Source organism: Malus sylvestris, chromosome 9 (assembly GCF_916048215.2).
Source record: "Malus sylvestris chromosome 9, drMalSylv7.2, whole genome shotgun sequence".
In the NCBI taxonomy this organism is placed as follows: domain Eukaryota; kingdom Viridiplantae; phylum Streptophyta; class Magnoliopsida; order Rosales; family Rosaceae; genus Malus; species Malus sylvestris.
Genome location: NC_062268.1, coordinates 9,590,278 through 9,601,399, shown reverse-complemented (window position 1 = coordinate 9,601,399; position 11,122 = coordinate 9,590,278). Strand labels below are relative to the sequence as shown.

Sequence of the window (11,122 nt, the reverse complement as noted above, 5' to 3'; positions counted from 1 at the left end):
CTAGGAAGAGCCTTTTGTACAATAGGGTGGAGTGTTCAATGAATTTGCTAATAAAAAGCAACCTTAGTATGCCATATTTTTCAAAAATTTCATGTGACTGATTTGATTTCTTACCAACACAAGTGCCGGATGTACCAAACTTTGAGTGAATCTCGATACGGTGTTGTGTTTTTATGTGATTTATGGTCACATCTAAATTGGTCCAACAATTGACGTCAAACACGAGCTTAAACGATTGACGCTGAGTAATTTTTTATTATGATTTGTTTAACCCTATACTTGATTCAATGCACGGGACATAAAAACCACCAGCCAAACGTGGATTGGTAAAAGCAATGAGAAAGTAAGCAGGTGAAAAGTTAATCACTAAATTAACCAAATAATAATGTTCCAAGTGGTCTCAACTATACAAGACAAGGGAGTTAAAACTCGAAGATAATTTTTTATTTTGCTGTGATTGGGAGGTACATAAAGGTTTAGACTTGGCTTTAATTTGTTAAGTAAAGATTTTCTGTTTTATTATGTTTAGTTCTTTCTTGTGAATTTTGATTATGTTTTCTTAAAATGTAAGGTCAAAATGCTTTCAAAAGGTACTTACAAATATTGGAAAACTCAAGTTGTTATTAGCATTTTAAAAACTTTTGTGTAGTGAAAAACATGGATGAAGAAAGAGTGCATGACAATTTTTTTTTTCCTAGATAATATTCTACTTTAATTGATGGGGATTCAAAGTAAGACACGTTCATTTAAAAGTTGAGAGAAATATGCACACCAAGAACCATAGGAATGCATGAAAAATAGTTTGAAAAGTCTATCGGAGACCCTATAGAAGTCTGGTATGGGACCCCATAGTGTACACCAATGTGCTCGACAAAATGCTTCACTCGACATTTCTAGATAGCCATAATCGGTGTATATTGAGGGCAATTGATAGGCCTCAGTAGGGATTCTAAACAAATAGCATCATGCCTCAGTAAGGTTCCTAGGCATAAATTAATATATATATGTCAACAAAGGTCGACAGATGCCAGCTGGAATTTTAGCAACACCCGGCAAGTGTTAGCAAAATGCGGTAGATTTCGACATAAATCTGTATGGTTTTCGCTTGGTGCTTAACAAAATGCCTCAACGAAGTTAAGTGTACCGTCCTCAGTCATGGTTTTAGCAATTTTCCGGCCGAATCAAGGCTTCGAGTCCGAAGTACCCATAGCATGTTGAGATGAGTCACTCCTATGTAAGCTAGAAATCGGGGAATCCAGCACGAATCAATGCTGGTAACAGTTCAACGATGATTTTTTTTTTTAAATGCTCATAAATAAGAGAAATTAGAATTAAATGCCTCATTTTAGACTTTTCTAGATTAAACTTTTGTTACTTTTTAATTTTTTATTAAAATGCTTTCACTTTTGATTAACCCTAGCTATATTCTCTCTTTGAATTCATTTAAAATTAGTTTCTATGTCAAAAATTTCGTCAATAATATTATATTTTTATGGAAACTCATCCATTTCTCAACTTAAGGATTCAACTATATCTACTGAGAGTGGAGATAAATTCACAGAATTTAATAACCAGATATATCTAAAGTATATAAGAAATTTCAATATTTCTAAATTATTTGTAAATTTGTTTTATACATAAATTTTCTATAACGTTTTTCTTAACTACGGTAACTATTGTGGTTAATGGTTATTTCTTATTCTTTATCTTCAAATTGAAACGTACTAACTACCAACACAATTTATTTTCAAATTGAAACATACCTAGCAAAATTGAAACGTATTCACACCAAGTTAAAATGTATCCTTGCTGAATTGAAACATACCCATGCCGAATTGAAATGTACACATATTTGACTTCAAAACATACATATATTTATTTATTTTTTATCATCAACACACCGGTGTTTGACTAATGACGATTTTATTGCAACTAAAAGTGTAAAACTTAGGATATTACTATTCACACACTCAATTTTACCTTTCACACACTCTTGTTAATTTTTTATCATTTATCTTTTTCAATTCATACGACCCGACGACAGATAATTAATAGAAGTGTGAGAAATAAAAATTAGTGCGTTGATAACACTACTCAATTAAAAATAAAGTTATACGGCACATTAAATAGTGTGGCAATTGTTCAGAAAATAGAGTCTTTTTCTATAACTTAAACTGTTCCTCATTTAAAGGAAGCAGTTCAATCTAAAACTACAAACACATGGATGTTTAGTCAAAAGAATGAGAAGGGTGACCCCATAAGCATTAATCAAGAGTGTTATTCCAGAAGTGCCAAGCTCACGCTAAACCCTAATATCAAAATCAAACAGCTGACACACCATAGACGGCACAACACAACACAACAAGGCAAAGTTTTCTGCTTTTTTAAAACAAAAAAGAAGTTCTCCACCGTTGGATCTTCCAAACTCATTGGAGAATCAAATTCACTCGTCCTTGTCCACTGTTTGCCTTTCCAACAATCAGAGCCAGTGATTTGAGAGAGAGAGAGAGAGAGAGAGAGAGAGAGAGAAGAACAGAGCATCTTGTGCTGTCCATTCCATTAGACATCAAGAAAAGAAACCTTCAGAAAAAATGCAAACTTTGCTTGAGTTTCTGTCAACTCCTGATTCGGTTTCTTGTGTGTTTGCAACCTGTTTTAAAAAATGGGTAAGTCACCAAACTCAAGTCAGTCACTTGGGTTTCTTTTCTTTTTGCTTTTTCTGTTTCTGGGTTTGTTGGTTCTTATTCCTTTTTTGCTTTTCCAAGCTGCATCAAAGAATATAGGATTTTTTTTTTTTCTTTCTGATTTATGGTCTGTTCTTTCCTTTGAACAGATGAAAACTGAACTGGGTTTCCTTTGTTTTCAGTAATGGGGAATGCCAGTGGTAGCAGAGATGGTGGAGAAGGCCCTTCTCGAGTTAACAACTTTGAAGAGTACAGTGATGGATATGTAGAAGAATCCATGGCTCAGACTCCATCGCTTTTCTTCACTTCCCAAGTGAGTTCTTTTATGTTTTTCAATATTTGAAGAATTTCATGTGTGCGTGCTTTTGCTTTTTTGGCTCAGACTCCATCACTCTTCTTTTGCTTTTTTCGGTTTATCGAGTCGCACATTTGATATATTCAACCCAAAGGCTAGAAAAACTGCAAGGAGGAGTGCAGAGAAAAGAAGAGTGCGGAAATCACTAATCTTTCTTTTACTGTTTGATCTTTTGACAATTACTAGGTAGATTTTTCAAGTTAAAGAAGCAATGGACTAAGAATATTTGTAAAAAAACAAGTAGGATTTGACATTTCATTTCACCTTAATCTAGCCACTAGTTGTTTGATCAATGTCTAAATGAAATGCACTTATGGGTGTAAATTATTTATTTATTGACTCTATTTAGGATAAGTTGGAATTTATTCACCTGTGATATCTGGTTCAAGAAGGGGTGTGCTATCCACACACCCCTTTTTACTTCTCCCACACCCCTTGTTAATTTCTGTCATTTGATCTTCTTCACTTCATCTGACACCGAAAATTAAAAGGGTGTGAAAAAAGTAAAAAATGGTGTGTGGATATCACATCCCTTCAAGAAAATGTCTCCTTCTGCTAAAGTTCAATATCTCTATTTTTTTCCAAATAGAAAAATAATTGCAAGTGAATTTGTTCCATTTCAGATACTTGTCTTTCCACTAGTATTTACTGTGTTGTATAAAGGCGAACAAAGTTTTCCCTGCATAAAACACACATGAACACAGGGATGGAGCTCTCTAAATATTATCTGCATTTGCAGTATCCTGGGGAACCTTTACCAAGACCTGCCGAGGCATTACCGCAACATACAGTATTTAATCGTAATGTACACGATGAGAAATTGATGCGGGCGAAGATCTCATGGAATCACGGTGGCAGGCAAGTTGCTATCACAGGATCATGGGACAATTGGGAGACCAGGTACTAAATTGTATAGCAGTTTCATCCTTAAATTTCCAAACTTTGTTTTCTGTTTTTAGCATCATTATGCATAACTTTTATGTCCTTATATCAGGGAGCTCTTGCAGAGTATAGGCAATGATTTCTTTATCGTAAAGTTGCTTCCATCAGGTCTCTACCAATACCGATTCATTGTTGACGGGTGTTTGATGTGTGCTCCAGACTTGCCGTGGGTTTATGATAATTCTGGGAGTGCGTATAATATCTTGGACTTGCAGGTAATGTTATGACTTGTAATGTGAATGGTTTCTGGTCTACAAATGATCAAACTGTTATGTCCCTGTACTAGGCCTCTTGCTCACCGCCCTTGTTTTCTTTACCTGTACAGTTTTACCTTTCACTTAGGATAAATACCAAAGTTTTTAGGGATGAAGTCTTAGTTTATTTGAGTGGAGATCAGCAGTCTTAGGAGCAAAGAAACAGCTTTTTGATCATTTTACAATTTCGTACCAGTGAGAACTACACTGTAAACTATAAAACATTGTACTCGTTCAGACCATTCAATTCACCTTAACTCACTCTCTCTTGCACTGAACACCTAACGCAAGATTACCTACTCTGATTCTCAGAATTTTAGTGGTCAGAACTTCTACGCTTCTAGAAAGCAAAATGAATCTTCTGTATCACCGTGTTGGGATTTCTACTTGCTTTTACTTGCACCGCAGGATGACGTTATGAATATTCACCGAACCCCTTATGATCCTAGCCTATATCTGGACCCCAAATTTTACCAAAAGATAATATGCACATAATTTCCCGATCATATGTGGCACGTCCATTTTCTTAGGACTTGTCAGTCCATTGTCAATCCGCCTTGCTGATAACATTTCTTCTGCACTAGCAGATGAAATTCAATTTTTTTTCCTACCCTTGCACTCTCTAGGAGTATCACTTTACATACTTCATTCTATCATAGATCAGTTGGATTATAGAAATTGAGGAAGTCTTCATAAGTGCTTTTTTCTAAAGCTCTTTTCATGGCTAAGTGATTTCACTCCTAAAATGCTCTACACAGGAATGTATTTCAGAATTGCCTCAGCATCTGGAAAAGTTCGAACCTCCTCCATCTCCACCTTCAAGCTACGACAACAGACTCTTAAGCGAAGATGATTTCAGTAAACCTCCGCTGGAAGTACCCCCACAACTACAAGAATCATTTCTAAACAAGCCATCATCCTCCAACAACGGTGACCAGTCATCACCAATGCCTCGTCCTTCACAATTGAACCATTTGCACATACAGAACCAAATTGGCGGCGAGTTTTTTGCACTCAGCGCTACACGTAGGTTTCATACAAAATTTGTCACAACGGTGTTATACAAGCCATTGAGAAGAACAAATCAGTAATTTTTTGTATCTTTATTTTGTGAGGAGAAAATATTTCATAGATGTAATATTGTTTAGAAGATTGCTGTGACTTACTAGGGTTGAGAAACAGTTCATGTAACCCATGAAATTTGGACGGTTTGCCAAAATGTAATGGAAGTGTTCGTTTTGTATTATAATGTGCAACTTTTAACAATTTATGCATAATCGCGACTCGATGTTTAGTTTCTATATCCTTCAACTGGACCGCGCGTCGCTGCCAAATATATATATAAAACTGCAAGTGTATTTCCCATTTACCAGCCAAGAACAGTAACAAAAGTACTCAACTGAGTCTTTGATTAATATATACCAAACAAATTGGTGAAAAAGGCCAGTGCTCATAGAATTTAATGCTACGTAGCATGAAAGTGGAACCCCAAAAAAAAAAAAAAAAAAAAAAAAAAAAAAAAACTATGCATGCAAAACATTTGAGAACTCAAATGGTTTAAAAACTCGTGTTGCTGATTGCTGCTCCTCAGGCTGCAGTTGATCGCAATCGGTTATCATCGAACTGGTACCTTAATCCAGCCATTAGCAAAACCAATGGCTAAGATTACAAAAGGGGTTGACATGCCAAATATGATGATATATGGAAGGGGGGTCATCATGGGATTTTCACCTTCCCTTTCTCCTGCTGTTTGCCAGTACCTGCAAAATTGCATACAGTCAATTCCTCTTAATTTTCTTTATATAGGCAATATTGGGAGATGGGAGATTTGAACTCAGAGCCTCGGGTGCAAGGTGAATGTTAACTGATGAAGAGTGGAAAACTTACTGCTCTGGTTCTTGTTCTCTAGTTATGAACTTTTTCTTCCCTGATCCCTTATTGACTTCTCCATCTCCACCACCTAACACCATTGAGAAAAACTTCAAAACTTTATGAAGTTGGATTAATTTATATTTCAATGTAAGTAAAATAAATGTGTGTGAGAGAGAGAGTATTTTCTTACCTAAATCTGCATGAATCTTGAAACTGTGCGGCCTCCTCTTGTGTGTCTAACCCCCCCCCCCCCTTCCATATATACATACACACACACGACCAACGTGCCCCAAGTCTCAACTTCAAGTGACCCATTTACACACAATAATTTCTCCTCACGAAGACTCATTTGAGACTACTTTTATGGAAAGCATTGCTCATTAGTAATTAGAACTGTTTCTTTTTTTTTAAAACATGTTGAAATCTTTATTACAAATGCAAGTGCTACGTGAAAAAGCACTTTAAAGTATTTTCCAAATAGTCATTTGTCATGTGTTTATCTAGAAAGTGATTTTATGGCCTCAAAGCACTTTTAAGTTTTTTCTACCAATTATAATCAAAAGCGTTTTAAACCTTCTATAATACACAAACAAACACTAAAAGTAGTTCAAATAAACCATAAATTGCAATCATGTATATGCATGTATGAAGATAAAGTTGGAAACTTTGAACTCCAATAACCATAAAATTGCACTCGTTTAAATACATGTATGAAAGTAAACTTGGTGCTTTAGTGTGGTAACTTGTTTTTTCATTACTTCTTTGAGAAAATTAGAGCAATAGTATCTGATCTTCCACTCAATTGTATTCAACTTACTAAAAATTCGTTTGGAAATACTTTTAAAATGACTAAAAATGTTTTTAGATAAAATGTTTTTAGGTTCCAAAAGAACTTGAAGATCGAACACGCCCTACTATTTTTGAGATACTTTTAAGAACTTGTAGTATCTCACCTACGACAGAAAAAAAAGGAAAACGCCCTACTCTTTCTTGCTCGGGGTGGTCGCACTCGAGAACTTCCCTTGATGCCTGTCCTGTAGGGGTTCGAGGAGATCGAACACGCCTAACTTTCTTTGCTTTGGGCAGGACGGATCTTCTTTCTACCCTTTCGAACTGGGTGGAGGTACACCTTGATAGTCATGCAACGCATGGACTTCTTCCACCGATTATCCCTTTATTCCTTTGCCCACACTTTTACACATCCTATGTGCTTATTGCAAAAAGCACTTCAAATGTTTTTCAAGATTCACTTGCATTTTTGCTAAGGATTAATACAAAAAATATTTTCACTAAAAACGCTTTCAACGATTTAAAAAACACTTCTAAATGAATTCCAATTATAACATTTAACCCAAAAAGAAAAAACAAAAAAATACTTTACCAATTCTACCAAGTTGACACAGCCATGACCTAACAATTGCACCCATAATTAATACTCATTACTCATTAGTCATAAATTTGACTGGACCAAACCTACAACCCAATTGCAATATAGGTCCCATACCCATTTACCAAATAATTCGCATTCTCTTTGTGAGGATTCCAGAAATCCATGAATCATGTTCATTTATTTAAAATTAAACACAAATAACATTTGATAAAAACTGACCACACGATGTACGATGAACGGATACGATTCATGAATTTTCAGAATCTTTTCCAAAAGGATCCGGAGAGGATCCCGTTGGTTTACCAAATTGTTGCGCAGTTTGCAGTCAAAGCAGTCCCTTGAAGTTTCCGGCTTTTGGTTGCGACCCGGCATCTCCCTACCCCATAAAACCATACAGACCAGTTCTCCACTTTTCAAAGCCAAATGTCTTCCTTTTATTATTTGGAAATTTCCTTTCCGGTCCCCTCTCCCTTCTGTTTCTTCAAGTCGTCATTCAACTGACAAATCAAAGCCATCGATACCATAGACATTTCAACCTCTGCAATCAATCTTGCTGCTCAAAGATTCCAATTTTCGGATGTGGGTTTCGTGATTTGATTCTTGCTTTCCAAGTTTTGATTTGTTCTACCAAATTTTAGTTGCAGCAGAAGGAAGCTCGGAGGTGCAGGAACTGGAAGTCGGATTTCACTCCCATGGCTGCAATTAGATCAAGTTTTGGCTGATTTGATCTGCGCACGCACAGATTGTTTTCGAGGTTTTTGACTCCTACCCTTTTGCTTGTTCCGTCTGTTCTCAAATGGGTTGGTGTTGTTTTGAAGTTTAAAGACTTGGATGCTCTTGTTTGCGAGAATTAAAGACTTGGTTCTTTAGTTGCAAGTATTTGGCTTTCCCCTTTTTTGCATATCTGGTTTCTGAAGTCTGGGAAGATATGAATATTGTGTCTGTAACAGTTATGTGAACTGTGTTTGTTGCCATATCTGGTCTTGATTCTATGGCTATCATCAAGAAACAGCGTCTGAAGGACAAAGCGGCTTTTCGCCGTTTCTTGCCAGTGGTTTCGATTACATTGTTAGGGGTTTTCCTGCTGATGTTCCTCCTGAGATTTAATTCGAGTTCAAATTTTGTCACACCGCCTTCGGATGATTTTGATGAAGTATCAATAAGGAGTGGTAGTCGTTCACATGTTCGACAAATACTTAGCCTCCCTAAGCAGACTGAATTGTCAGTTCAGTTGGAAAGGAGAAATCAGATGCCCCCTAGGAACTTAGATCTCTATCCAAGTCTAGCCAAGGATCATATAACTATAGTTCTTTATGTGCACAACCGGCCGCAGTATCTCAAAGTAGCTGTTGATAGTCTGTCTCGGGTTGTAGGTATAAATGAAACTTTACTAATAGTTAGTCATGATGGATTCTTTGAAGAAATGAACAAGGCTGTGGAAGGGATCAGATTTTGCCAGGTGAAACAGATATTTGCTCCTTACTCGCCCCACGTCTTTCCCAATAGTTTTCCAGGGGTATCATCTACAGACTGTAAGGGAAAGGATGATGCGAAAGCGAAACACTGTAAGGGGACTCCTGATCAGTACGGAAACCACCGATCTCCAAAGATCGTGTCATTAAAGCATCATTGGTGGTGGATGATGAACACAGTGTGGGATGGATTGAAGGAGACCAAGGATCACAATGGTCATATTCTTTTCATAGAGGAGGACCATTATATATATCCCAATGCATATCGTAATTTGCAGATACTCACGGAATTGAAGCCTCATAAATGCCCTCATTGCTATGCTGCAAACTTAGCACCGTGTAATGTGAATGCAAAAGGAGAAGGTTGGGATAGTTTGATTGCAGAGAGAATGGGAAACGTGGGATATACATTTAACAGGACTGTTTGGAGGAAAATTCACAAGAAGTCTTCAGAATTTTGTTTCTTTGATGAATACAATTGGGATATAACAATGTGGGCAACAGTCTATCCCTCATTTGGTAATCCTGTTTTCACATTACGAGGGCCTCGGACTAGTGCAGTACACTTTGGTAAGTGTGGTTTGCACCAGGGACAGGGGGAGGCAAAAACATGTATTGACAACGGCATGGTGAACTTTGATGTGGAGGAGATAGATAAGGTTGCAAACATCAACTCGGACTGGGAAGTGCAAGTCTTTAAGAATCAGCCAGGGTACCAAGCCGGGTTCAAGGGTTGGGGAGGTTGGGGGGACAAGAGAGACCACCAATTGTGCTTGAGTTTTGCTCAGATGTATCATTCATAGATAGACATTACTTTTCAACGTCGTTTTTAACCATCTGTTGTAACTGGCAAGATCTGGATTTCGTTTTTGTTGCGTGATAGGCAATGGAATAAATAGCTGTGAGATGTTTTGTATTGCTCGATAAAAATCATAAGTTTCACTTTCTCTTCTTCCATTCTCTGCTAGGCTTATTACTTTATGGCATCTCACAAAGGAAGTATGGGTTCTCAAACATGTAATTATCTGGTAATGTGGTTGAGATTGTGTGGTGGTGTGTATTCTCAAACCAACGACACGAGAATCACTTGTGCGTCACCGGAGATATATCTCCGAGTGTCATCGGGGATATATCTCCATGTTTCTACGACACTCATGACTTGGCGAGTGCTATAAGAACAAGAGAACAAGTCATGTTACAAATAGGGTTTTGACAAAACAAAGATTTGTATCGTCAATTGAAAGAATGCTATGCTACAATTGTGTTAAATGCTTTATCTAGGGAAATAATTTATGCGCGCCCGTTTTTCACATCTTGTGTCAATAGGAAAATCACTTTCCTTTATTTAATATAAGGATTAAGAAACAAGCATTAGCTCAACATATTTGTACACTTCAATGAGTGGGAAACAAATAAAATTGATATAAGAAAGAACAGTCAACACCACTAATAATTCTTTAGCCCTTCCAATGGGGGACTTGACCTCGAGCTTCTTCCTTCCTCATTGGTTGACACGTGTCAAAACCATGTTCAATCGCCGTGTATTTGGGGCATAATTCAACTTTGCAAATTCGTAGCAAATTTGTGCTTGGTTTCCGGAGGGAAGGACGAGTGACCACAATTGTTGGAGTCCCCACAATCACATGTTTCACTTCACATGGATTTGTGAGATTTTCCCCATTTTTTCCTTTAGTTTGACATTTCGTTTTGATAAACGATAATGTTAGTTGGTTAAATTGTAATATGAAAAAAAGGGAGATCGAATCCGCATCAGATTGTATAAATCTGCTCTTTATATAGCATATATGTTAACCTTTACGCATAAAATAATTAGTCTCCCTAACTTAATTGTGGAATGATACAAATAATAAAGCTTTCAGAAGCGGAAGTTCTTTATGCTGCTTTCCACTTGCAACAAGCATAGAAAAACAAATCCAATAAATCAAAGATGCAATGATGGCTTGGCGCACAGACTGTCACCAACTGCTAATTTGGCCCCATATCTCCATTATTTGCTAATTTGTATTGTAATCATGATTAACACAAAAGCCCATTCCCACTAAACCCACAACAACACAACTTGCTTAGAAGTTAATCACTTATTAAGCCGTAAAACGCAAGTCAAGTAAAAACTTTCGCAGTCAAAAAGTCCA

The 11,122-nt window shown here is 36.8% G+C and overlaps 3 protein-coding genes across 5 annotated transcripts; 2 read left to right on the top strand and 1 right to left on the bottom strand.

Moving 5' to 3' along the window:
* Positions 1-2,329: 2,329 nt before the first annotated feature.
* Positions 2,330-5,478, top strand: LOC126634179 (SNF1-related protein kinase regulatory subunit beta-2-like). 3 transcript variants are annotated; one of them, XM_050304674.1, is made up of 5 exons: positions 2,330-2,666; positions 2,834-2,997; positions 3,779-3,939; positions 4,034-4,196; positions 4,994-5,478. In XM_050304674.1, exons 2-5 carry the CDS (start codon positions 2,869-2,871, stop codon positions 5,324-5,326), a joined length of 786 nt encoding a protein of 261 aa, XP_050160631.1. In that variant the 5' UTR covers positions 2,330-2,666; positions 2,834-2,868; the 3' UTR covers positions 5,327-5,478. The 3 variants fall into 3 exon arrangements, with proteins under 3 accessions (XP_050160631.1, XP_050160630.1, XP_050160632.1); XM_050304673.1 differs by having other exon boundaries at positions 2,331-2,666; positions 2,867-2,997; XM_050304675.1 differs by lacking the exon at positions 2,330-2,666 and having other exon boundaries at positions 2,878-2,997; positions 3,663-3,939.
* A 99-nt stretch (positions 5,479-5,577) lies between these two features.
* LOC126633771 (uncharacterized) lies at positions 5,578-7,869 on the bottom strand. The gene is made up of 4 exons (XM_050304331.1): positions 7,801-7,869; positions 6,298-6,343; positions 6,123-6,195; positions 5,578-5,995 (listed from the first exon to the last, which is right to left on the bottom strand). The coding sequence occupies exons 1-4, from the start codon at positions 7,867-7,869 to the stop codon at positions 5,851-5,853; spliced, it is 333 nt and encodes a 110-aa protein (XP_050160288.1). The 3' UTR covers positions 5,578-5,850.
* Positions 7,826-9,899, top strand: LOC126583274 (alpha-1,6-mannosyl-glycoprotein 2-beta-N-acetylglucosaminyltransferase-like). The gene has a single exon (XM_050247608.1). It carries the CDS (start codon positions 8,489-8,491, stop codon positions 9,770-9,772), a length of 1,284 nt encoding a protein of 427 aa, XP_050103565.1. The 5' UTR covers positions 7,826-8,488; the 3' UTR covers positions 9,773-9,899.
* The last annotated feature ends 1,223 nt before the right edge of the window (positions 9,900-11,122 follow it).

Bases quoted from the DNA above. Each gene is read 5' to 3' on its own strand.
- LOC126634179 (XM_050304673.1), top strand. The intron at 2,998-3,778 runs GTGAGTTCTTTT...CTGCATTTGCAG, and splicing joins CGCTTTTCTTCACTTCCCAA to TATCCTGGGGAACCTTTACC. The intron at 3,940-4,033 runs GTACTAAATTGT...TCCTTATATCAG, and splicing joins TGGGACAATTGGGAGACCAG to GGAGCTCTTGCAGAGTATAG.
- LOC126583274 (XM_050247608.1), top strand. From the start codon at position 8,489: ATGGCTATCATCAAGAAACAGCGTCTGAAGGACAAAGCGGCTTTTCGC.
- LOC126633771 (XM_050304331.1), bottom strand. From the start codon at position 7,869: ATGCCGGGTCGCAACCAAAAGCCGGAAACTTCAAGGGACTGCTTTGAC. The intron at 6,344-7,800 runs GTAAACCAACGG...GGGGGGGGTTAG, and splicing joins GCAAACTGCGCAACAATTTG to ACACACAAGAGGAGGCCGCA. The intron at 6,196-6,297 runs GTAAGAAAATAC...CAATGGTGTTAG, and splicing joins CAAGATTCATGCAGATTTAG to GTGGTGGAGATGGAGAAGTC.